At 43.3% G+C, this 27,396-nt stretch overlaps 1 protein-coding gene across 3 annotated transcripts in view; it reads right to left on the reverse strand.

Annotated features, from left to right (window-relative positions):
* SYN3 (synapsin III) overlaps window positions 1-27,396 on the reverse strand; it is a 199,132-nt gene that overhangs the window by 127,708 nt on the left and 44,028 nt on the right. For all 3 annotated transcript variants that reach the window (XM_014963577.1, XM_014963576.1, XM_014963575.1), the window contains 3 exons: window positions 25,806-25,897; window positions 12,373-12,529; window positions 6,454-6,543 (listed from right to left, as the gene is read on the reverse strand). In XM_014963577.1, the coding sequence (XP_014819063.1) occupies window positions 6,454-6,543; window positions 12,373-12,529; window positions 25,806-25,897 (339 nt within the window). The remainder of the gene's footprint in view (window positions 1-6,453; window positions 6,544-12,372; window positions 12,530-25,805; window positions 25,898-27,396) is intronic.

Genomic DNA, 27,396 nt, shown 5'->3' on the forward strand with positions numbered 1-27,396 from the left:
TTTTGCAGCTTAGCTTCCACAGCAAAACCAGCTTGTGAACACCTAAACCAAACAGATATAAAAATACCAACTGTAAATTAATCACGTGGAAGAGGGAAAGGGGAGACTTGCTAGAGCTCTTACTATAAAAAAAAAATCTATTGCCAAAATAGTGTTTTGCTGAACTAAGATGTATATACACATAATGACATAAGCTATTTTTGACAGGATGTGGAATTTTTTTGGTGTTATAAACAAAAGAATGGTTTGATTGTGTTTTAAAGACAGAAATATTGACATTCCGAGTCAGTGAGTTGTTCTTAAGATATTGACGCTCCAGTGTATCTGCAGTAGTGGCTACAGTCATTGTTTCCTCTGTACCTCCTTGCACCACGGTTCCTCCCCTGCGGCTACACTGGCTGCATTTGTTTATAGAGTGAAAGGAAGTGTGGGGGGCTAGGCAAGGAAAAGTGGTCTCCTAATAAGTGCTGGCTGGGATCATAAAATTCCAGCTGCCCAGAGGATTCCTTCTGTGTCAAGTGCTGTGTTTCCCTCTAGGCACTGTTAAGCATAACTCTGTGCATGTGCTCATACCATGTCCTGCAGTGATTTGGGAGGAGGAGCCTTACTGTCTTGTGCTTTGCCGTTGACTGGAGAAGTTTTTTCGTTCTATTTTGTTTTTTATTAAGAAAACTATAATATAATTTTTCTTATCAAATAAAAGTATTTTAAGTTTTAATGATGGTGAAGAAGGGGTGCTGACAAAATGGGTGACTGAGGTTTGGAGGGGGAGGGCTTGGGCAGGGAGAAGATTATGCTTAACTTCATTTTTGTATTATTATGATTATTTATCTTAAGTTTCCATATATCTTCAGTTCATTCCACTTAGAAAGCAGAGCTGCCACCAGCAGGAAAAAGTGTTGCAGTGAGTCCAGCTCGGGGCAATACAGCATTTTAGAGTCAGTGACCTCAATTTCTGAAGAGTTGTTTGGGACCTCTTTGCCAAATGGAAAGGAAAGGGTGTCTGAGATAAGCCCTGGTGCATTTTTAAGTTCCTTGCATGCTACCAGAGCTCTGCCAGACATACATCCCCTGAAATGCCCCATTTACTAGATGAAATGCTGCAGCAAAAAGCTGTGTAGCTTCATTTTTAACATGAACTTTAAAGGGCATTTTCAAAGAGTTGATGTAAGAGGTGCCTAGGTCTGTTGTGTATTTTTTTTTTCAGCTGCTCTGAGTGGCAACGCAGCACAAAACACATTGAAAGTCTGTTGGATTTTCCTGTGATTCAGGCTTGGAACACTTTTCAGAAGTCCTCTTCCCTGTGACTACTCCTAAATTACGGGTTGGAGATGAGAGGGAGAGTAGGTTGCTTCACAGCACCCATCGTAGGATCAGGTGGTGGGTCAGACTATTGTCCCCTGTGGCAGAGTATGGGGTTGGGCTTTGGGCACAGCGGAGCAATCTCTGTTTGAGCTGTGCATGGCTGACAAAAATCTGTGAGGGTCACTGAGGGCAGAGTGGAGCTGGCCCCGCCACCCTCACTGTTTGCATCGTGTGGCGTGGGCATGGCTGGAGATGGCCCTCCTCAAGCTCAAGGTGACTTCGCAAAGCTGACGTCTCTTTGACGGCTTTGGAAGGCTACATGAAAATGCCCCTCGATGCAGTGAAGTGTTGATTTGAATTTTCATTAAACTGCAGCTCTGTGTATTTTACCTGTCACTGATTCATTTAGCTAGCTGAGACATCACAGTATTGCACTCAAATTATTGTGAAAATATTTGCATTCTAATACTATGAGGACTCGTGTCCCTAAGTAGGATATAATGTAGCTATGTGCTTTGTAAACAACAAAACAGCAGATGCATTACCAGAAAATGAAGCGTATTCCCATTTTATATTGCAGACGGTAAAATATTTCTGAGATGCAGACAGCTAGACTGGCAGGGGTGGGGGTTTGGTAACAAGTCTTTCCCCTTGCTGTGTAAAGAAACAGTTGTTAAGGCTTTTAAAAATGTGGAGCCAAAAGGAGGGGGAAGAATCCAGTAAAAATACATTTCTTTTGGGAGGCTTCTTAATTTTGTTTCTGTGCATGCTATCAGGGACATATTTCTTGGGCTAAGCTTTGTCTTGTGCTTGCGTTGAGAACCTGACTGAAGGCTCCCTTGAAGTGGGAGGGAGCCATTAAATGGATTGAACAGGCTCTAAATCAGATTCAAAGACTTCTTCCTTTCTATCTGCTCTCCTTTCTTCTGTCTCGCAAAGTCACTTCTGCCTGCCAAAGGACAAAACTCCTTTCCTCATTACATTAGGCCATGCAATACGTAGGAACACCAGGCATGGAGATGTGAGGAGGCAGGTGTTACTTTGTGGAACATACAATGGCTTGCAGCAGCACAAATATCTTCCTGACACCTCAGACATGCTCCTCACTTCACCTCATAACCCTGAGATCAGAGGAACTGTCAACGGCACAGCTTATGTAAGCACGATGTTTGGACATGTATAGGATGAGGGCTTCCCCCACCCTCCCCTATGCTTTAGATATACCAACATTATTAAAGCTTACTTTTTAAAAACCATAACTCACTTCTAGACAGTTGCTGTTCACTTTTTAATTTATAGATATTTTTTCTTATTTGCCTGAGAGTCTTTTCCCCTTTAAAATTATCAAAAATATGAAAAATAGATTGAAGGTTTGGGAAAGACTGGATTTGATTTTCCTTTTCCAAAATGGGAGGGAGTAGAGAGCTCCTTTTGTGGGAGGATTCCCCCTTCTCTGTATGGGACAAAAGTGCCATTTTAAGTCTAAATCTCCCATATTTTGAAGAGTTACATGGCCCTCTAGGTAGAACTATTCTCCAACCTAAATATGTCACCATATCCCATTCATACTCGGCCAGAGTGAAAAGCTGCCTCACGGTGATGGGAAACATACTGTTGTGTTTTTTACAGTAAAGACTGTTTGAAGTAAAGGCCTCCATGGGATCAAGTTTCCATTCTTTCAGATGTCTCTGAGAGTATATATATCACTTTTAATGTATTTTATAGCTTACAAGGGGCAAACAAAATTTAGAAAACTGAATTTTTTGGGGGTCTTTTTTAGAATAAATGGCTTTTTGGGGCTACCAGTCTTGAGAAAAAATCTTTAAAAATCCACTAAACATCTGCTGCTGCTTTGCCTGTATTGGCTTCCCCTTCTCTCTGACACTGTTCTTCCTTCATAGAGCCACTCTGCTGTTCCTGATAGTCATGGAAACTTGGGGAGGGAACCAAACCCGTGTGAAAAATCTTGTCCGGAAGGAATGTATTTGTTGCTAAATTTTCTAGCACTGTTTACAGTTTTCCTCCATGTTATTTATAAATTTTATATTCAGTGAATGTATATTGTCTTTTAAGGTAATGTTGCATAATGTTCACTTTTTATAGTGTCCTTTTATTCTAAACAGTAAAGTGGTTTTATTTCTATCACAGACATTCTGTCTCTGCTTCACTTATATTAGTTTCTGTCCACTTCAAATGTACACAAATGGATTTGCAAGTGGATTTATTCATTTCCTTCCCTTCCTTCATACCGGTTTATTGGGCTCAAAGCAGATATTCCACCTCTAGCAATTCTTCTGCTTTGGCACGTATCCCTCCAGCCGTCCTCTCCCTCTTTTTAAGAGGTTGAATTGTTTATTGGGGTCATGAGCCCAGGAGAGGCGAAAAATGCCTTTTGAAGTTAATGCATCCCACTTGTGGGCTGGCCGGAGGGGGTCACTACAGAGCAAGGCAGTCATCATGGCTGTCCTGTACCACCAGGAGGGCCTCAGAAGAGCAGTTGCCAGATTGCTCTTATTTCCAGTAAACTGATCACTGGGAGGAGGGTTAAAAGGTACATGACCCCCACGGTAAAGGGAAGACTGATTCATCTTATGGATTTTTGCTGCTGTGAAATGTCAGAGCCTTGCGTCCTCTCTTAAGGTTTGCTCTTTAAGGCTGGTTAAAAACACCCCGTTGTCATGAGAAGGAAGCTTCAGAAAGAGCATTTTCAAGGAAATTAAAATGCTCAAAACAATTGCCCTGCTGTTAGAAATATCCCTTATCTCACTTTTATGTTAGGAAGATCTGTATTGTCTACACAGATGAAATAAAACAGATTTTTAAATCTGTTCTATTTTTAATCCAGTGGTTTAGAAAGTAAGCTTTGGAAAGTTTTGGACGTAGAAGGATGAGGATCTCTTACGCGAGAACTTCATTGCTTAAAGTATATCACATTGCAAAGAAGTAAAACCATAACACTAGTTATAAACACTTCCAGGGGGTCAGCCATCAAAGGACCACAGTGTATTTTACGAGCGCTAACTGGTACAGCTTGAAAATGCCTCCAGGAAAGGGAAGAAAAAGAGTGGAAAAGGGGGATCATTATATTTCTATCATCTGACACATAGAGAAGCTGATGCACAGTGGGCAAGCAACTTCCACAGCTACTCGGTGGAGGGATAACTGCCACGGAGCTTGCTTGGTGTAAGCACTTGCCCTCTCAGGCTCTCACAGCCCAGGGTACTGTGAAGATGCACCCAGAAGAGATCTTGAGAAGTTACACAGATTCATTCTGTGAGGCAGACCCCCCACCTGGAAGGGGCTGGCCTGAATTCGCCCAAGTGGATTGTTGCTTGTCTGAATGTTTGGAAAGTGACTGATTTGAACCAGATTACTCAAGCTTACATGTCAACAACTGTGTTTGTGTTCAGATGAGATTATCAACAGTTTAAAAAGGTTCCTGAATTCAATTGGAAGTAAGAGATAACATCTGCAAGTAAGCAATAACATCTCCAAGTAGGTGATCAGTTATAGCGATGAGAAATATGTGAAATTAGGATCAAACCAAACTACTATGCTGGTAACAAATGCATTTACATGCTGAGGAATCAAGAAATCAGATTTCCAGACAAGAAAATAATGCAAAATAGTACTCGCCTAAAGTATAAGCAATGAAAACCTTAATCAAATCTTCCAAAAATACCAAAAATCTTCCCTCAGTCACGATTAGACAAAGTCACAATTGTCCTGAAGCATTACATATGTCACAAAACCCTCTTTATAAATCAAGGGGAACCAAACACAACAGCATTTATCAACTAATTTGTCCTAAAAGTCTGCAACTAACTGTCCCATAGTCTTTAAGGACCATCCATTTCTTTATGTCTTAAATGATAATACAACTCTTACCACTGCATTACTTGAGTGTTTCAGAGCAGTTATGACTGTACTTACCTTCATGATGTCCCCGTGATGACATTATGGGCGTGATGTTGTCCGCACAGCACAGGTGGAGAACAGAGCATTGGAAAAGCGAGATGGAGAACAGGCATTTCAAGATATTCTGGCACCTGTGAGCACCGGTGGGTTTTTTCACAAGAATCTGAGACTTCCTTTTGAACTTTGAAGCTCCCACTAGGTCTCTATATCCACCATCAGGTACCTACACTGTGTTACACATTGTGGTTGGCCCACATAGTATTGCAACTGTGAGTGTGTGTGAGAAAAGAGGGGTTTCAATGTTTTTGAGCCCCAGTTTGATGACCCTATTCTTCAGGCTGCCAATGCTGCTTGAGTTCACCACCATTAGGTGTGGGAAATGAGCTCAGCCAGGCAGTGGCTCACACGGGGGAGGGTGGGGGGAGTCATGGTTCACACAGAGTCTCATCAAAGCCTCAGCCAGGTGAGAAGAGTCAGTAATTTATGGGTGCAAATTGGGAGAAAAATTCATTAAGGACTACTCATCCTTTTAACCCAAGGAAAACAAGAGACACAAACAGTTTTAAACAAAGCTGCTCGCTTTGCCGTGCTCTCCAGGACTAAAGGCACCTACGCAGGTCTCTTTGGAAGGTGCCCTATGAGTTTGGTAGGGTGCCCAGAGTGTTTTGTTGTTGACAGGAAGACTAGACCCCAAAGCCACTGTGCAAAGGAGACATTACAAGCTGAAACAAACTCTTTTTCAAGAACTCCAATTTGCTTTGAGCACCCAGTCAGGCTGATAAATGTTTCGTGGATGGCAACCACGTGACAGACCAAGCAAACTCACATTGTGAAACAAATATCTCTTACGGCCCATGTCCCAAATCATCAATGTATTTTAAATAATTCCAGGAGGGGAAAAAAAAATCCACTTTATCTGAATAAAGTGATACTTTGCTCTAAGGGATGAGCTTTTGTTGACTAGATTTTACAATGGATTTTTGCTTTGGTTTTGAGCCTGTTCTCATTGTTCACTTTTTCAGGGTCCATATGTGACCTTGGGGATGGCTGGGCAAGAAAGGAAAGAGGTTCCTGAGCAGTGCTTTTTGGATATTGCTTTTTAGCTAGTAGTTCTCTGGAAGTAAAATTGAGGCTTTTCCCAGCATTCCCACCACCGTCTCTCGTGCCCAACTCACATTTATTGCTTCTCCCCCATCCATGCTGGCATCAGAAGAAAGCAACGGTACTCACCATCTGCTTATGACTTGGGAAGAATGTTTGCTCCACGAGGGGGAACTTCTCAGGACCCAGCGAGTTGAAGATTTTAATGAGCTGAGAGAACTTGGGGTGAGGGAGGGGGAACAAAAAACAGATACAGTGAATGTCAGTGGCTTATTGTGTAACAGGTAAGTGCTTGCAAAATGCTCTGATGGGGGTAAAGGAGGTGAGAGAAACATGTCATTATGCCTTTCCCGCCTTGCTTTCTTGACCTGCAAGCAGCAAGAAAGATATAAAGTTGCTGTATTTACCCAGGGCCAAGCCAGGCTGAGTACACAAAGCTTGGACTAAGAGAGGGGAGAAAAGGTTCAAGAGTCAGACAGGGATCAGTCTGGGTTTAGTTACAGATCTGCAATGAACAGGCTTTGCTTTCTGAATGTGGCTGGGGGGAGGACGGGGTGCCCTTCTTGGTAGAGGAAAGGGCTCAGAGCAGTGACCAGTGCCACCACTCCTGAGCAGAGACAAAATAAATCGAAGCTCCTCCTTGGATCTCTGCACCACAGCCAAATGAAAGCAAGACACACTTACCCGTTGTGGTGAAGAGAAGGAGGGTTGGTAAGGACAGAGATGACTAGAGGGGATTGCCAGGGCTACCTGGTTTGAGTGTTAGACCAAGGAAGCATAAGCCCACTGTCAATCATAACTAACATTTATTATAAAACCAAGTGTCTCCCAACTGCACCATTGCACTACAAGAGAAAGGAGAGCTCAGCTGCTACTCCTGTCCCATCTACCAGTGAGGTGGGAGGGAGGCACCAGCCTGTGAGGATGCTATCTAGAGAAAGCAGTGTGTAACATCAACCCGGAAAGCAACAGGGCTGGCATTTCACGTACAAGGGTGAACGTTTGCCATTGTCCCCACCTGTGAGCATGAACTTCACCATTATCACCACTGTCATCACTATTGTAAACTTTATCATTCAGGGTTGTGCCCAACCAGACACAAAGCTTCCCATGGTCGGACCAAGTTTTGATTTCTGTTCAGGCTCCAAAACCCCAACAGAAGTGTAGCACAGCAAATTCCTGCTCTGCTTCAGCCATCTGTGAAACGAGCAGGCCATTCTGTACAGTGTCTGCAGCCTCCCTGTTCAATCTGTCATTGATCATCTGGAGAAAAACCCAAAACTATAAGAGAGAACTTAATAACCATGACAGAAAATGTTGCTGAAGCAGGGTTGATATACCAAAGAGACTAAGAGGTGATATATAACCCAGAAACCTTCCAGATCTCAGGAGCAACTTTGATTCTTTACAATCATACATCTGGCCATCCTGCTTTCTCTCTGAAGAGGTACAGCCCCATTACCACAGACAAAGCTGAACTGGCAGTGCTTGGTCAAGTGGTTAGACTGGCAGCCTTGCAGAAGGGGGAGTAAAGCTGAGTAAGGTAGCTTGGTTATTTTCATGGATGTGTAGAGAATAAAATGATTTGGGATTGCTCCATGGGTAAATATTTTGGTTCCTACTGAGCTGGTAAATGTGACTGAATTCCCCATTGATGTCCTATTTGCAAAGTAATTTAGAAACTGAATTTAGTTTCCAAGACCCCTAGAATTTGGTAAAATCAAGTTAAATTAATAAAGGCCTCCAATCAGGGCCAAGTCTCACTGTAAGTCTTTTACACAAGTTCCTTCAAGTTTCCCATCAAAGCTAGGGATGCACTCATCTTGAAGGAGACCTTTGTGTAGCCTGAGGGAGGTAACACACACATTAATGGAAGGAAACAGACACCTCGGGAACAGGGGAAGGAAAAGAAAGCCCTCTTTCTTCCCTGTAGCATCAGCTGCCTAATCTTATGTGCTCTGAGCACTTCTGAGCAATGGCTGAAGCCAGCACCAAATCACAACCCTAATGTTATATTGCAGGCAAAGAGAGAGCTACTGAGAATGTTTTCTCCTGAGTAGCTACGTTAGGGCTCCTGTCCTGGTCACTGGGCTAGTCAAAGCAAACATTTCTGTACAAGAAGTTAAAACTTCACTTGATAGTGGAGAAGAAATAACCCATTGGGAGTTAAAGGGTGATATGAGTGTAAAAAAAATGCAGCCACTCTGCAAAAAAATCAGGCTGCAAGGTGTGTGCCAGACCCAGGCCACATGCTGAAGGGGCAGCTGCCAGAAGATTAGCAGACACATGCAAAGAATCCTTTTCCTAATCTGGTAGGTCAAAATGTGGCATCTACGAAAACTGAAAAACATCAAGAGGTGTCATATCCCATCACTAACACCACCCCCCTCTCACATGCATCAGCAGATAAGAAAAAAATTCCCCATGTGGAGTAATTATTATTGGCAATGAGAGTATTGATGTTGGGGAAGGAGGACAGCTTGCTTCTCTTAATTACTTGCACTAACCCTGCACATCCCAGAGAAGAAAAATAAAGCCCTGTTTTGACTAGCAAAGTGAGCAAATAGAGCTTAAAATTTAAACAGAATGAGACAGACACAAGGAAAGGAGGAAAAACAGCCTGGCTGAGAGCAGCACATGCCCCTCGCTGTGTGTGCATGCAGCCCTGGTGAACCATGGACACCGTGACGTTGAGGTGGCACACGTTTATCCTAGGAAAACAGCTCAAACAAAATAACCAGAACAACTGTGCAGCTGACAGACAGTGTCCTGACTTGTTCCTTGGGCTTCCTTTTGAAGCATACAGCTCTTGGCTGTAGCTGAAATAGCAAGTGTTTCAGATGGACAGATGAGACTCAGCCACCTGGGAGCCTCCTCAATGGGCCAAGCCTGCAAAAAGGTCCGACTTTGTTATTGAACCTCATGAGACAATTCCCTTCTTTTTTCTTGCTTTCTTTTGTTGTTTTTTTTTTCTCTCCCTTCCACCCCCAGTTGTTAGGGACAGGATATTGACAAAGAGACACCCATATTACATGCTGCAGCAGCCTCTTAGAGACGTGATACCAGGGTTCAAGTAGCATCCCCTGGCACATTTGAGATGGGTAGAAATGTTACTTTAGCAGCTCAGCTAGATATAACTGCCACTTCCACATTTTGGTATCAGTTGCTGCTTTCTGTGGTCCCACCGGTTTTAGTGAGATGGCATCCAGCCCACAAAGCAAGACACGGGGCAAGGCCATGTGGTACAGCCTGGTTTTAAGTACCTGGAACAGACAGGCAAATGAAATGCCTTGCCTAGCTGGTAGGACATCAGAGTTACTTATAAGGAGTCTTTACAGAGAAATTAAAAGAGGATCTCAAGGCCTTCTGCATATTTTGGAAGTGCCTAGGTCAGCAGGGAGCCTGTGTCCCTTGACAGTCAAGAACACTTTGGCTGGGAGTCTCTTGGACTCCGTAGGTGACTGTCCTCAAGACTTCATGTTTCCTGCAGTCTTACAGATGCAGAAGTTGCCCTGAAATAATGGACATTAACTGCATGTAATATGAGTACTGCTCTGAGCATTGTTCCCACTGTATTTTGTATTGTAGCTTTTCTAACACAAAAAATATTATTAGTGATAGAAGCATTGTATTTAGTGTGCTTGTAGCATTATTTCTCAATAATTCTGGGATCCTCTTAAAACTTAGATTTCTCAGATGTTTCTCTGTGTGTGAGATTCCCCTGAATACTCTGTTTTACTTTCAGAAACGCCTGTTTCAAACTGTGCCTGCTTTCAATGCAAATTTTAACCTTTGAAGAAATTTGTGTATTGCAGTACTGGAAACCTGGCAAATGTCATTAAAAATGGGGCTGCATGTTTGAGTAAACTCAAGCCCAAACTCAGCTGATTGTAATTAGAGTTGCTGAGAAAAAACATTGTTGGAAATTGCCAAGAAAAAACAGTCTCACTTCCATCCCCCTCCACAAAATCATAAACATTTCTATGAAATGGAACCATTTTTGGAAAAAATAGAAAGGGAGAGTGAAAAGCACATTTCCCAGGAGTATTTAATTTCATTTCTTCATGTATCTCAACTTTTTTTTTAGGTCCAAAAAGTTTCCAGTAATCTTTGTTAAGCAGATCTCTTATTTCAAGATGCCTGTTTTGCAATCAGAGTGGAACATGCACCACTCTGTCCCTATCTTTCATTTCTCAGCTATCACAAAATCAGAATTTTCTGATTCTGCTGCCATAGAAGCTTTCTGCCCTCAGATGCCCCACTGCAATCTCTACCTGAGCTTCAACCTGATAAAATTTCAGTGGTGCCAAATACCAGCTGAGATCCCACCTGAGCTCTTAGATTACTTGGTGAATTACAATCATTGGTTTGGGCAGTGATGTGTGTGTGGGTGCAGCAGGGAAAGGAGGCATTCTCTAAACCTGTTTTAAGTGTTTACAAGTGGTTTCCTTGACTGCTCTGGGAAGGCTGGCTGAGCCAGCCGTATTCCCCCTGAGGAAAGCATGGCACAACCGGACCCAGAATAGCTAGAGCCAAGTTACTGGCAGAGCCAATTTCTCCCACACTGCCTTGCCAGCCTTGCTTTTTCTTTTTTTCAATGTGCTGAGTTTGTTTGTTTTCTTTTATTTTAGATTCCTAAAAATAGGCCTGTCACATCTTGAGGCCCTGTGCACACCATCAGAAATGTAATTTCAAGGCACGAGTTGAAAAATGCCAACTGACATGCTTGTGTGAGTAGGACCAAGTGCAGGAAACAATGCAAAGGTGTTGTACTGAGCTTGATTTTGATCCCTCTCTTCCTCCCCTTTCCATTCCCAGCAACCTTTGTCATTCAAATGGGGACTGAGGCCAAATGCACATCATCCTCCTATACAGTGATAGAAAAGTGAGATTTTTCTCACTGCTCGCATTACTGCACTGCAACATTTTTTGAAAAGACATGACCTTGCTTTTGGTCTCAGCAAAACCCCCAAATGTCATCAAAGGGTGAAAAAATAGAAGACTATGTTTGTTACACTGGTACCTTTTTTTGGTAAGAAATGAGTTAGCTCCAACACTGCACAGTCACAGAAATAAAAGTCTGAGTCACTACAGCTGAGTCATCAGCTGAGACAAGCTAATTATAATATTTTTTAAGGGTTTTTTTTTTGAGATTTTCAGGTGAACTTGACAAATTTAAAGAACAGGTGAAGGGGGCTCCCAGTGCAAAATATAAAAATTTCTCCTGTCCTGTTCTCCCCAGGAACTGCCTCAGCCCAAGAGGTTTCCGAGGAGCAGTCTTTCAGGTTCAATGAACCAACACTTTATGATAATCTTGTATTTCCTTCTGAAACAGCTTAAAAGACTTCACATGCTTTCCACTTTCTTTCTGCCCCTTTCCCGGGTCTCTTTGTCATTCTATGTTCCCTTTTTTCCTAGACCTAGCTGTTGAAGAAATCATCTCTCTAGCTTTCCTGCCTTTCTTTTCAGCTAGTTTCCTCACAACAAAGACCACCCAGAAAAAGTAGGAAGAGAAGAGTAGAGAGGATAAGTGCAAATTGCACTTCTGCAAGGAATGGATAATCTTAGTCTCAGACTGGGGCACCTGGATACCACAAGTATGCATCTAATAAAAGATGCTAAAAATAGTGTAGTTCCGATACCTTCTAAACCAGCAAATGTTAATGTTTCTTTTAAGGTTGTTTTACCATGTCAGGTCAGAGATGTGCTACTACTGATCTGATATTATTAATCTATTACTAATCATCTACTCTGCCTTATAAAGTGTTACTGTATTGTTAGCTGTTTGCGACACATTAGTGTCTGGGACATGTGAAATGTCCTACTCAGGGTGAGAAAATAACACCTTGATATCACTAAAGGCTGATAAAGGAGAAGTGCTGGTAGTTTTTTTCCCCAGAAATTCCCAGCTGGATTCCTAAGGTTATTTAGATGGTGGTTTTAGCCTAAAGAGACAAATTCCTACGTAACAGACTGGAAGCTGAGTTTGGTGCTTTGTTGGTAGCACATATCAGTGTTGGCATGCAGGAGAGCTGGATCGTCACTTACCACCCAGGGCTTGCTGCAGAAGTTGTAGATGGAGTAGAGGGAGTTGACCGTGTGGATGCCACCATACTGGAGGCCGATGATAAGGCTGCGGAAGTCTTCTCCCAGCGCCATGCTGTAGGCGTGCTGCCGGATCAGGACAAAGTCAGGCTTGAAGGACCTGGAAGAGACGAGAGGAGTGACATTTCACTTTCAAACACTCAGAAACATTTCTAGCCTCCCTGTTTCTTCTCCCTCTTTCCCTTTTTCATTGACACATATTGCTCTTCCCCGTGCCTCTTGTCATAGGTTGCTTGTTTGAAAACCTCTAGTCATGAAAAGAACGAAAAATCCAACATAGGTGCAAGTGTGAGAGGGTAGAAACAGGCCAAAGAGATTTGCTGCAGTTTCCATGTCACTCAGGCATGCACAGGAACAAGGCACAAGCGGAGCCAAGGGTCATAAATTCACTGGTGGGGGGATTCTCTTTTCTTTCTAAAAGCTTAGCCATATTTGGCAAGCTCCTTGCAATGTGCGACGCAGATGAGGGAGCAAGTTTGTTTCCTGACGATTGAACTCGACATTGAATCAATGCCCAGTGGGTGGGAAGATCGGGAGGGATTTCAAAAAGCTATCGTACACATCCATACATTGACATACATTCCCCCTTTAATCAGCTTACTACATACGCAGCACATCCCAGGCTCTTATGGCTATGAGTCAACAAGTAAAGGGCACGCATGGTAATGTAATTAATCAAATGAGCAGAGCCCCTCATCCAGTGCTGTGACTCATGGCGTGGACTTCCAGAATATTATTTAGCAAGACTGGAGCTGGGACTCCTATGGTTCAACAGCAGCAGCTCTCAGCAAAGGCACAGAAAAGTGAGGCCCTTTCTAGGAAAGCCAACAGGATTATCTTTCACACAGCCAGATCTCACTCCTCGCTGATGCTGTGCCTTCGGAGCCATCCAGAAATCTCTGGAAACAGCAGCTGGAAAGAGACTGTTCCCAAAATGGAGCTCAGCAGTTCATTCTCGAAGGAATGGAAGGGGCTTTTCCACTGAAATAGGGAATTATTTTATACTTTGACAGAGGTTGCATCAAGGACATTGGAAAAATTTCCATGCTGTATTGAAGTATTTCAGAGAAATGAGCTCTGTAACCAGGTCCCATTACCTCACTACCCTCGAACATTTTCCTTGCTAAGAGACTATAATTTCTATCCTTCGGATGTATGAGCTGGAAATACTTTGGGTTTATAGCCCCTATTTATATTTCCATCATTTTGGCAGGGAAATCCGAGATGGTGACTCTGGGCCAGACTGTGGCAACAAACACTGTATACAAAACTCAGCCCAGCTTTGTTGTTTCAAAGCTGTTCATTTTGTTTGTTGGCCTTAGGCTTTTGTTATCGTCCGAGACATGGCGAGGAGCATGCTCTGCCTTTGTGATGCAAGAGGCCAAGCTTTGGAAATGTTGTGATTCCCTCCCATGGAGTATTTTTAAACCCAGGCATGTTCCCTAATGTACTTGGCACCAAAGGTGGTGCTTTCCTCCAGCAGCGAGATGCATAATGAGCATCGGGAGGGCTGCACTATCACTCTGGAGCTGATTTATGGACCTCCCTGGTGTCAGTGTGGGTGAGGCAAGCGGTGACCTCCTGCTGAGAAACAGCAAGTGAATGCAAATCTTGGAATGCCTGAGCTGCTCCATTCTGCTGGACTTACCGTGTAGAAAGTACCTCAGAGGCAGGCACAGGTCCTCAGGAAGGATTAATCAGCTTCCTAGGACCAGGACTTGATATCTGTGCTGAGTTTCTGAACAGTTGTAGTGGCTGGAGGGGCAGGAGCTTTGGGCATGTCCCCCTTCATTCAGCTGTTATGGCTCAAGTCTTTCCCCAGACCTGTCTTTGGGACCAGCACTTACTGGGGCTGCAGGGTAACGGTCCAGACCATTGCTCCAGTCTCCCCAGAGGAAGCAGCAGTATTTTCCCTTGAACATCTCCCCCAGCACCCTGGGGTGGGAACGTGGTGCTGTGGTGGGGACAAAGCATGCAAACGCGCATGGCCAGCCGGAGGGGAGGCACACACAGCAGCTGGGAAACTGCCTTCAATGGATTTATTTCTGCCAGCCAAAAGTTCAGAAAAAAAGCTCTTGTCTTTTCAGATCCTGGCAAAAGGGAGAGTTTTTCAACTTAGAAGATGGACACAAGAATACAGAATTAACGTAGAAAAGCCTATTCTGAAACTCTGCATCGTGTAGGAAGGCAGGGCACTCTCTCATGCAGCAGATGAGGAGTGAATCTCTAAAGTGAAGGTGGACACTGAATCCCTGTTTTGAGCGGTGGGACAATAAGGATGTTCCCATGGATACTGAGAACAAGGCAGAGGAGTGCAGGGCCCGGGACTAGCTACGAATAAACATCAGCTGGGGAGCTCTGGAGCCTGTGAGACGTCTGTAACAGAGAAACAGAGACCAGTGGCAAAATGTGAGGCGAGGGGCTAGGAAGGACAGCAGGCAGTAAAAGGGAAATGAATAGTCATGGGAAGAGTGGTGGCATGAAAACCGAATGACTGGGGGTACCGGTGATCTGGAGAGAAAAAAAAAGCTAAATTGCTTCACAAAAGGATTCTTGCTTTTTTAGTAGAAGGTCACTTTTGCAAGCTGCCACTCATTCTCAGAGTGTAAAGCTTAAGTAACATAGTGAGCCTTCGACTTGGAATAGCTAGTAGCATAAATGTTTTCTTTGCTAGTTCAGCCCAACCCAAGAGCATCTCCCATGACAGAAAGCTGAAATCCTTGGCAGACAGACAGGTTAGGCAGAAGTCCCACATTTGAAATACTGTTGCCAAAACCTTTGGGTTGAGCCAAACTCGGTAGCACCTACTGTGCTGAAGTCCTAAGCGGTGGAGTTCTGAAGGACTAGGAGACCCGTGGCAGGAGCATGGACCTTTTCTCTCCACTAGATCTGTCCAGCTGGTGTTTAGATGACCACAAGCAGTCATCTCTGCTGTACCTAGTCCTCTGTTAAAGACAGGTCTTGGGAATAGGTTTGGTCATGAAAGAATCCAGGAGAGCCCATCTAAGCAGCTAACGGACAGGGAGATGGGATAGGTAAATGGAACTAAAAGTAAACCACAGGTTTAAAACACGTTGCTAGTAAGCTGTGCTCTGCATGTTGGTGTGGTGCCCTTCCTGGGCTGAGTGGCAGACACCTACCTGAAGCTGTGAATCTTCCTTAGCAGGATACCCAGATGAGTGAAGCTTCCAGGAGAAAGATGGAGCTCATCTTTGGCCACAACCTGCTTACAGAAGCCCTTTCTCAGACCCCAAGAGCTCAGTTCTCATTTACAGTTTGGCTCTTAGCACTGCCTGGCAAAATAAAGGCCACTAAAATGCATGTAACATATTCCCAGAGTGCTGTAGAGGTACAAGAATCCTTTGTTTAAAAAAGAAATAATCCAAGAGACTGGAAAAAAATTCATTTTCAGATTGAAATAGCTGCTGAGATTTCATTTTCCTCTGGAATGGAATGGAAAGGTTCCTTTCAGCTCGTGTTGCCACACGCAATGGCCTCTGCCAAACACAGCACAAGTCCTTCAGTGCTACGAGTGGTGCACGACTGAACTGGCCACTCCAAGAGTGAAGCAGTCATCCACAGGTCCTGTGACTTTTTTTCCTCTGCAGTAGTTGCCTTCCTGTCACAGAAGTGAGCCAAGGCACATGTGGCAGCCACTCAGCCTACCTCTCATCTTGGCAATTGAGATGGGCCAGCAATTACCAGAGTCAATCAGCCCCAGGTGATGACGAGTTTCTGGCCAGGAAGGTGCTAGTGCTGCCAGTCCTGAGCCTGGCCTCTGATATTGCGGTGCAGGATGCTTATTTGCATTTAACTAACTCTTTATCAACTTGTTCCAATGCATTTTAGCAATCTCTTTCTTTCTTAGTGGTAAAACTATACTTTAGAGACAAACCTAAGTATAAAGCCTGGATCCAAAACAACTAACAGGAAGAGATGTGACTGCAGAATATAATTTCTTAGGTTGGACCCATCTACCCTTAAATCTGTGACAGTGTTAGCTGTCTTGGAATTAGTTTTGTCAGAAACGAGGGAATATAAAACAACTTAAGAGATTCCTGATGTCAAATATGGAAGTTAAACCTCTCAGGAGCAGCAGTAGCTGTTCTGGTGACCATGTGTCCAACTTCTCTAATTATGAGAATAGAATCAGCTCTGAAAAGATCATCAATAACATTTCTCTGCAGAAAGCAATTCCCCAGCCTCCTTTGGGGTAGAGAAGATGATGACAGCAAATCCTGCTGGGAGACTTTATGCCTTAAAGAGATTTCCTATTTCTTATTTCTGCATATAGCCATAACTCTGGCTTGCTTGCTGGCTTTTCTCACTGAAGCACAAAGAGCTTCATGGGAATGAAGAAAGAACACAAAAGAATAGACTATATTGTCAAAATACATACAAAACACATTTTAACGATCCCTTCCACTGTGAATTATCACCTGCAAACAAAGGGTAGACCTGTTTTATTCTTTAGAGCCATGATGGGTTTAGAGAGAATTTTGCCTGGGCTGTGGAAGAAGGATGGTCTCTCCTGCTCTCTTTCTTAGAGCGTCAGTCTTACAAGACACTTCACCCTTCATGTCAATAGAAAAAAATCTTCCCTGGACACTGAATATGCACATCTTTACTTCAGGTTCTGTCTACCCTGCATTATTCAAGGAGGATTTATTCTGACACTTTCCAGAGATCAAGACATTTTGACTAAGTTCTCTTCCAAAGCCTTTCCTATCTGCTTGGCATGACACAGGGAGGAAGAAAAGTGGGTAATTAAGCAATGTGATACATCAAGCTTTGCATTACTGGCAATTAATGGAGCCTTCAGGCAAGCTTTTGAGGCAGAAGTCCAAGCCATAAGTGGCTGCAACTACCTGAGAAGTGCAATAATCCTTTCAACTATGCAGTGCCTCAGGTGTTTGAGGGCTCATAGAAAATGGCATCTACAAATAGGAACAAGTTATTTTTGTGCTTTACTTGGGTGTTAATAGTATCATTATTACATTACTGAAACATAATATGAAATCTGTGACATTTTCATCTATCACAATGTTAGATTTAATATTAGGTTGGATGTCATAGCAAAATGGGAATTTGCTAAGAAAAAAAATCCCATTTCAGTCAAAATCTCATGTCATATTTTCCATAAAAAGAAGTAGACCCAGCTGAAGTTATTCAAAGCAAGAATGAACGTGATTACTTATATGGATAAGGCAACACAGAGCTGGTTTTAGAGAAACAAGAAAGCAACATAAAATAAAGAATGACCTTGCTTTACCAGGCTGGAGGAGAGGAGCAGGGGGTCTTTTGGGACATTATAATAGAGAATGGCTGGGGAAAAAACATGGGGTATGGAGGAGATCAGTGTAGAAAAAGCAACAGGAACCAGGAGTCACAGTTGCAGTAGGACTAATACTACTATATGCAGACAAGGACACCATGGAAGATACTCTGATTTGCTTCTCAGCCACAGACCAACGGTCAACGAGCCATAAAATCACGTCACACACTTTCTGAACTGTACTGTGGCAGTTTCCTAAGTCTGCCTAAAATTTTACTTGTAAACTGATCAACCTTGACAAGGAAAAGCATGTAGACCCAGATGATGACTAAAGTAGTAACAACCACACCTGCCAACAGCAGTTTGCCTTCAAAATGCTTGTGACTCAAAGCTTTTACAGAAGGTGATCCAAACACTTTCCAACATCACAGATTAAAGTTGTAGAGTAATTTAGGGCACAGAGGATTTTTGGAAATCATCTGGCCCAACACCTTGCTCATTGCAGAGCTAACTTTAAAGTGATATTAAGTTGATCAGGGTCTTGTCCAGCCAAAGTTTGAATATTCCCAAGGATGAAGATCCCTTTACCTCTCTGGGCACTTCTTCCAGTATTTTTTAAGTTTTTAAAAATTTCTATACAATTAGAATTTCACCTCCTGTTTTTAATTTTCCTTTCACTGCACATCTTCAACAACAGTCTGGCTTCATTTTCTCTATGCCCTTCTTTTAGTTGCCTGATGGCTGTAGATGGATCTCCCTCAGCCTCCTCTTACAGACTGAACAAAGCTACCTCTCAGTCTCTCCTTGGATGTCTTTAGTCCAGTTCAATGAGCTCGGTGGCCTTTCACTCCGCTTGTTCCAGTTTGTCAATACCTTTTTTTGTACTGGGGAGTTCACAGCTGGACACAGCACTCCAGGTGTGAATAGCATCTCATTAGCTACACACTTGCTAATACGGCCCAGTGAGTCATAGGGCTTCTTCCCCACAAGGGCACACAGGACATCCATGCCTTTTTGTGCAGAGTTGTTTCCTCTCCAGCTGCCCCCCCCCAGCAGTATTGGGGCTATTCCTCCTTCACCGCAAAACTTTGTGATTGTCCTTATTGAACTCCATGAGGTTCCTGTTGGTCCATTTCCCCAGTTGTTGAGGTGCCTCTGAATGGCAGCTCTGTCCTCTGGCATTTCTATTGCTCCCCACCCTCCAACTTGTTGCCACCCATGAGCTTGTTGAGGCTGCACTCTGTCCTTGCACTCGTTAATGAAGATCCACCTTGACCAATATAGTGCAAGTGCAGCAGGATTTGGCCCTTCACTTGTCTGTTTGCCATTCCCTGGAAGCAGCCTCAGTAAAAACCCACGGAGAAAGGAGACGCATTAAGGCAGGATTGGAAAAAAAAAAAAAGCCGATCAAGACTGAAACAATCTACAACAGCCCTTAATCATTCTTGCGTTTTGCATTCAGTCCAGGATTAACTAATTAATGAGTGCTCTAGGCCCTGGCAGCACATTTCTTATTGGAAAGAATTACTGTAAATGAGAAAAGGGCCAGGGAGTAGTTTAGTCTCTGAGATGCTCCACACCCTGGTCTGCTCAGAGTGACTTTTGCTTTCTGGCAGCTGCCTGCACGCCAAATGTTTTCCCAATAACTGTCAGCATCCTGCCTGCACGTCGGCCGGGCGCCAGCTGCTGGGGAGGTGAAGGGGGACATTATTCATCTGGGAGATCAGTAAACCCCAAAGGGAGAAGTAGGCCTCCAAGCAGCTGTTTAGCAGCAGGAGCTGAGGTGGAAGCAACTGAGAATAAATACATAAATAACTACACCCCAACTTCTCTTTTTTACCTCCTGCTCAAAAAATAAAAACAAAAAAGAAAGAAAAGAGGACAGGGATAGGCAGGTGAAGACGGGGGAGATACTAGTGAAAGATGGTGGTAAATCATCCCCCATGTGGAAATAATTTCTTGGTTTATAGATGCTTACTGGAGGTATTAAATGGCTTCATGTGTAAATGCAGCTTGTCAGGGTCCACCCTGTTTGACACCTTGTCCCAGCCTATTGTCTCTGCAGGATATTGCAGTAAGGGAAGCGGTCATTTGGCACGTTTTGTCTAAAGTGCACTTTCAAAAGCTTACACAGTTACACACACTTCTCCATTACATTTACAAATTGCCATGCCATCAATACAGAAATATTGCCCAAATGTTGCTCAGTGTTAAATATATAGCACATATTGTACTATATCATGTGGCACATTCTGTGAATCTTGGGAGAACATGTTTTTCCATCTGGTTTAGGTTTCTAGAAACTTTCCCAAACAGTTTTTGCATTTTTGCAGAAATTCTCAGAATTTTGGTTTCAGAACAACAAAAAAATAGAAAAATACATTCTAAAAAAGACCTCAATTAGATCAAGAGTTAAATTAAAAAAGACAGGGACTAGACAGAACCTAGTGTTCCTCTTTGATACACCCTTCCTGGAAGACAAGAAGCTGAGAAGTGACTTACTGCCTACCAATACATCCTACATCAATGTCCAAGGACAGTAGCTACTCCCCTGACCTTCCTGGATAGTATCCCTGTAGAAGAACTGTAAGAAACCACCAACTCTTGTGAATTAATAGTCCTTAAGAGACAAGAAAATATCCATCTCCTAGCAATGTGCAGCTACTGTGCGGTGGGAAAGCAGGACCTCTGTACGTTAGAAAATGCACATACCTCATTCCGTGAGCAGCATGTCAATGGCCCTGTGGGGTGGGTGAACCTGCTGGGACAGGAAAGGGTGCGGTGGGCAGAGGACAGTGTCCTCATTGGACTTGAAAGACTCTTGCATCCTGGAGCAGGCAGATCTTTTTCAGCCAGAGTACAGGCCTCTTGGGGTCTGCAAGCTCTGAATAGCAGGGAAACACCTGCTGCTGGGCTGGCCAGTTTCTTCCCTACTCCTCTCATGTAAAAGCATTTGGTTCCTCGTGCTGTGATTGTACTGCAGCTTGCAGCACAAAAATATGCCTTGGGAAAAAAGCACTTTTGGGTCCTGGTCTGTTTGGGATGGTGGTTCAACAAGCTACCATCCCGTTATCAGAGTGCAGAGCATAGTAGAAGCACTGAATCAGCTGGAAAGAACGGAAAAGTCAGTGTTAATTAAAGGAATGAATGGGCTTGTAGGGAGGAATTGGAGCATTGACTGACCCCACTACAGCTGCGAGTGACAAGGGCATATCATCCAGGGCGAGCAGGGTGAGACATGCACCTTCTTACACAGACCAGCCGAATTCAGGCAAGGACTAAACACCACTCCACGGCAAAGGTCATTCCCCATAGCAAGGCTTTGTCCACAGCGCTCAGCTCCTCTCCAGTTTGCTGTCAGTTTTGTCACCACTTGCCAGGGCCATTGCTTCACTCAGGGTCCTCCCCATTTCAGACCCTAGGCATCTCCTCATCCCCATCAGCCGTTGGCTGTACTGTGGTATTACAGTGAGTCTGCACAGCACACTGTAAGTGGTATGGTCACCACTGTGGTAGGTCCCATGCAGACACACAAAAATGCACTTTCTCCCTTGGATGATCAGCCCCAATGGCAAAAAAGCCAGCTCCACAGGGAGACAGGAGATGAGAGCAGTCTGGTGCATGATTAATTTATATCCTTAAAAGTCTGAAATGCTCCCAAAGACATTAGTATTCTGCATGTAAGAAAGCTGTCCAGATTTTCAACATATCCCTGCCTTATTCCCACATCTACTGGAATTAATAGCTGAAGGCTTGTAAAGCCCAAAAGGCAAATACAGGACTGCATTTAATCTAATGCAGAGGCTGAGATCATAGTTTGGGAGTCTAAGTGTTGTCAGAAGCAGAGACAGCCCAAATTATCATTTATACTAAGACACTTTTATAATATCCTGAAGCATAAATGCACCTCAGAATGGGTGCAGTGCCAGCACTGACGGCGTCTTTGCACTGTGGAAACATTGGTATGAAGGGCCCTTCAGAGAAATGAAGACAAGTGAAAATGGAAATCCCATTCCTTACATCTAACCCTAGTAGAGGTGAGACATCTCAAGAGCTTTCTAAGGTAAATTAGACTCCAGACAGTTCACACTGTCTATGTGTGTGTAGACCTCTGCAAAAGGAAGTCGTGGATGCACTGGAAGGGGGATGAAGAATCCATCAAAATGTTTCAAAAGCAGGCATCAGCCCACTCTTGGTTTTTTTGCACTGCCTAGTAGTTCAGCCATCGCACCCAGAAATGACTCCATCTCTCTGTTGAAGGGGTTGCTATGCCTAAGTTGGTAAGGGATCCTTTGGTATTAACAAGTGCCACCTCCTCCTTCCCATATTTAGCTTTTCACTGGGGAAGCTCCAGTGCCAATTTTAGCCAAAGAAGTGCTGGGGTAACAAGGACCAATGTGTGGGAGGTTCCCAGCCGTGACTGAGCCCAAAGCTGCTCCTAGTGCCCAGATCATCCCCCTGCACCGTCCTCAGTCAAGACACGTGTCACAGGGCACTGGAATAGGAAAGTGCTTGCTAGAGTCTGCACAAGATACTTCGTGGCCAGCTTTTTTTCTTCTTTCTCTGAAGAAAATGTGCTGAATGGGCTGACGGGGACATCGTATACCATGGTGGAATGGGCACAGAAAAAACACATGCAGTTTTTTAGATTTGTTAGATGATAGTCTCTCTCAAGTGGCACATTTCGCTGAGACTATAAAATCGCTCACCCCATCATACAGATGTGCAGAACGTTGTAGCTAAAAAAGAGGAGGTGGAGACCCAGAATTTTGTTACTGAAAAATTAAATTCTGGGAGCCACACTTGTTTTAAAGATCAGGCAAGCAAAGTAACGCCTGGCTTCAGTTATGTTGTTTGCTAACTTACTTGTAGATACTTGTTTCAAGATACACAGACTACGAGTCATGGAGGTCTGTGTATTTCCAGTTCCTTGCTCTCTTTAATTGACCTTAATGCTTCTAAAGCTCCCTTTCTTTTTTAAATTTGCCTGAGGCAAGTGGTAAGTGCAGAGCTTCAAGGACTGTTATACCTTCTTATTAGGGCATTTGTCTTCCAGGTAAAAGAACCACAATTCTTTCCTGGTGCAGTTCAAATCAGTTGGCACAGGGTCTGAAAGAATGCCTTAACTCCAAGATGTCAGAAAGGATCAAGGGATCAGCAAAGAGCTTTGATTTAAATGTGCAATAGGATGTCCCCAGTTTAAAGAGAGAACTAGGAGAACTGCAGCAAAATGGCAGAATTTAATAGGCAAATAAATTGTTAGATAGTGTATCAGTTAACATAATTTCAAACTGGAGAGAATAGCCCACTGGTTGCTTTGTTGTTGTTGTTATTAATATTGGTGGTGGTGCTGTCTTTACAAACATCCATTATTTCATTGATTTAAAATCCACTGGTCTGTGGCATATTCATTGTCTTTCAACCAAACTGCCACACTCTGTTGCCTTCGCTTTGAAAAGGAGTGTGAAGAAGACAGGGCTCCAGCAAGGGGGAATCCCAAATGTGCCTGTTAGCAAGATGCTGTCATATTTCCTTCCTATAACTTGTCAGTAGGATTTCCAAGGACTTTGCAAGGAGTATGCAAAAACCATGAGGAGTATATCTCACCATCTAGAAACATTCTGGCTTGTGACTAAATATTTCGCTCAATAATTAACAGAGGCCTAATAAGTGATGGAAAAAAGATGTCAGCAGCAGCAGGGTTGGTATACACATGAGTCAAAGGTGGCAGATGCTGGGCACCCCGAGGGGAGTCTGTGGCCAGGCAGGACCACATGAGTGAGATGGGGGGAGGGAGGGAGTGGGAAGCAAGTTGCACCCACGTAGGTGGGCTGAGGGGCCTCCACACAGCTCAGGAGCAGTATGCTCCGTAATTCGCCTTCTAAAGTGAAGAAGGGTTTTTTATTTCTGTAACTTCTAAAGTATTAGTAGGAGTAACTGTGGAAGCTGGCTGGTCTGAGCTCTTAAACTTGCTGAGCTGGGCAGGACAGGGACACATCAGCACAGGCTGTAAACAAATGGCCAGTGTCTGTAAGGACTATAATAAACCATGGACAACACAGGCCATATAAATTGGGTATCCAGACAAGTACGCATTTGCTAAATTCACTTCCCACCACACAAATGCATGTGTCCTTAAACATGCATAGATGAAAACAAAAAGCCTGAATGAATGCCATTCATAAAAACATGCATTTTCATATATAAATATCCACGCAAAAAGCCTAGCTGCGATACCTGTGTATTAACTGCGAGCAGAAACATGAACACCATGCCCCAGACACTCTTGTGAAATAAATTTTGTCTTCAGTTTCAGTTTAATAGCTCAAGATCTTTCTGCCAGATGTATGAATGGCTTTGGGAGGAATGGCAGGGGAAGGAAAATGAAGATGTGATCAACCTAGGAAATGGTTCTTGGGAAACCTTCCAGCATCGTGAGCAAGTGAACACAAGAGCGCATTAGCACGGCACACTGTCTGATGGATGCTCCAGTGGCTGGTTCACAGGAGATACGCTTTGTTTCACTGAGAAACAGACATTTGTGGGATGAGAGAAAGCAAATGGATGTAACAGACTCAACCTTAAAAGTTTTTAGCAGAGGCTTGTGAAATTGTACCAAAGAATGAATGGAGATTTGTGAACGTACTAAGAGCTGTCGAGACCTGAAATAAATTGATGGACCACAGTCATAGCTAATTGACAGTGACAAGTGTTGCTTTGCACTGTTTGGACTGGAAATGACATCTTGAGAAATTAAACTGAGGAAAGCATGCTCAGAATCACTGTTTTTCAGCTGTTCTAATAATCCCTTTCAAAAATATCTCTGCATGCTATATTATGTGTCCCTATGTCTATTTCTGAACTAGAAGCAAACAGACAAAAGCATTGATTAAATGTATGAACAATATTAAACTGAGACATGCTGTATACACTAAAAAGGGCAAAAGAATTGTCCAGAAAGAAGTAAGGAGGCTAGAAAAATGGTTTGGGAGTAACAATGAGATCTCAACACGAACAAAGAAAAGCTATTGTACCAAAGATGAAATGTAGAGTTAGAAGTTATAATGACAGAAACTCATAAAGATTTAGACTTGGGAATAAAATGATGAAAGGTAATATTAGGGCTACATAAACAGAGGCATTTTGCTGTCATACACAGATGTGACAACGTACACTGCTCTTTATATAGCACCAATAAGAATGCATCAAACATTAACTGCAAATTGTAGGCATTCTGGTGTCAGAAAGAAGGAGAGCAATGCTTTTGGCAAGTGAGTTGGGTGTGTGACTGGGGAATCATTGCTCAAGAAAAGAGTCTGCTTGCAATGACTGCAATTATGAAGCAATTGCTAGTAGGGACAGAAATCCCCATCAGAAGGAGATATAGTATTACCTCTCAGCTATACTACAGGGCAAGGCTGGAGCACTGGGAATCTCTGGCAAAAAAAGGTGATATTGCAGGTGAAAATCAGGCTGCAAGGATCAGGATGATGTGGCTATTACAAGGGTAGATCTACTGGGATCAGGACCTAATAGAGAGAAGCTAATGAAAGCAAGGCACTATTTACAATGAAGGTTCATTGACACAGAAGGAGGGTGGTGAGACACTGGAAGAGCTTGCCCAGAGAAGTTGTGGATGCCCGATCCCTGGAAGTGTTCAAGGCCAGGCTGGATTGGACTTTGAGCAACCTGGTCTGGTGGAGGTGTCCCTGCCCATGGCAGGAGGGTTGGAACTACATGATCTTTAAGACCCCTTCCAACTCTAACCATTCTATGATTCTGTGAGAAAAAAAATCAAGGGAAAGGAAGATCCATTGTCCATTTTACTGGGAGGCCTGAGGCTAAAAGAACCTGAAAAGTATGTATTTGTGGTTGCGTGAAGGGTCTAGACTGGAAACAATGACTGTATGGCATAATGTGCAACTGAGACCTGATACAAAACCACCAGAGTCAGGTCAGTCTTTCCACTGCTTTCAGGAAACCTTGAAGTCATTGGGGCTGTGCTGCCCTAGTCCAGATACCAGTTAGACCCCTGAGGTCATCCTGCTTGCCCGACATTGCTCCAGAAAGCCCGATTTTCAAGAAAACTGGTGCTCCTTACCTTACCACCTTGGTGCCATTCCTCATGACCTGCATGTCCACCATGCAGCCACCTGTGACGTAAGCAGCCAGGTTCAGCTCGGAGAACTCAGCCTGGAGCAAAGAAAAAGGACAGAGCATTACTCAAGGGCAGCAGAGACATAAACACGTGGACCCAGACATGGAATTGTCTTTGGCTGGAATGTGCCTTTGCTTTTTTTTTTTTTGTCTTTTTCTTTTTTCTTCTTCTGTGAGGCAATGGGAGATCCAGTTACAGCTGACTTGCCCTGGAGAGACTGTAGAAGTATTTACAGCTCCCACACTTGGGGTGTACAAGTATACAGGATTAGGCTTATTGCAGTAATAAGTACTGAAGGAATTAAGAATGAACAAGCTGAAAAACGCATACAGGAAAGAATAATAATAATAAAAAGAGGTAAGGTCATTTGAATGCAAATTCCAAGTTTCCACTTGGAAACATCTATTTAGAATTATGTCTGAGTTGGCTGTTGTACCACTGGCCGGCTATAAACCTAATACAAAAGATTTAAACCTCCCTTAATAGCTAAAAAGCCTCATTATGCTGCACGAAGGTGATAAGCAGAGAAACCCACCTGATGCGGTTTACTTATTAAGATTTTAACTATTAAAGAGTTAGCAAAGCTGGGTAGGTTATTAACAGTACTGCTCAATTATTAAAACACTTTTTATTTTAAAAGAGGTGTGACTTACAAGGCTGGAAAGGTTGGCAAGGAATATTTAAGCTACGGGGAGCAAAAGGCAATGTGCACGGGGGCGATTATGACTGCAGTGGGTGTCAGTGAAGGTTAAGACACAAATCAGGGCGATTAACTGGGCGAGAGGTGTGATAATCCTCCCCCACAGCCGCTGGCTCTGCTGCCCCTCCGACAGGAATGCCAGCAGGACTCGGTGGTCTCAGGCCACTCTCAGTAGGAGGAGGATGGCAGGATTAGCTGATCAGTGCTCGTCTTGGGCTCCAAATCTTAACTCTGGTCTTTATGAGCAAATGAGTAGACCTTAAACTAGAATAGCTTATTATTGTGCCCATGTAAGTTCTCCCTTCCCAGCACCATGCAAACATACCTATACAAATTCAGAATCCTGTATTAAATTGGTGCCTGTGTATATAAACATAAACAATCAGGTTTCATTCTTTGAGTTAAAAAATTTAACCTTCTCCCTTTGAAAAGCATTTTTTTCCCTTCCTGTTAAGTCATTTCTTCCAGACTTCTTATGATGGAGACTGGGCAGCAGTAAAATCATCTTTTAACCTAATATCAGAGCACTCAGATGGTGTTGCTAATGCTTATGATTTTATTTACATCTTTGTACTATTTAGTGTTCTTCTGATACTTTTTCTAGATGGAACCAAAACATAGTGCCAGAAACAACTTTTATACAGAAAAAAAACCCAACCCCAAATGAAAAAAAAGCGTATTTTGTCCTAATGAACACATGGAAAAAGCTTGCCAATGGAGAACGAGTGCACCTGTAAAGGCTCAGAGGCCAGACAACAAATGAAAAAATCACTTCCAACTTCTTTTTTTAAAAATCCACATAATTTTAATGCAATGACCGTGGACTGGTGACCT

The sequence above is a fragment of the Calidris pugnax genome, unplaced genomic scaffold (assembly GCF_001431845.1).
Source record: "Calidris pugnax isolate Ruff unplaced genomic scaffold, ASM143184v1 scaffold44, whole genome shotgun sequence".
In the NCBI taxonomy this organism is placed as follows: Eukaryota; Metazoa; Chordata; class Aves; order Charadriiformes; family Scolopacidae; genus Calidris; species Calidris pugnax.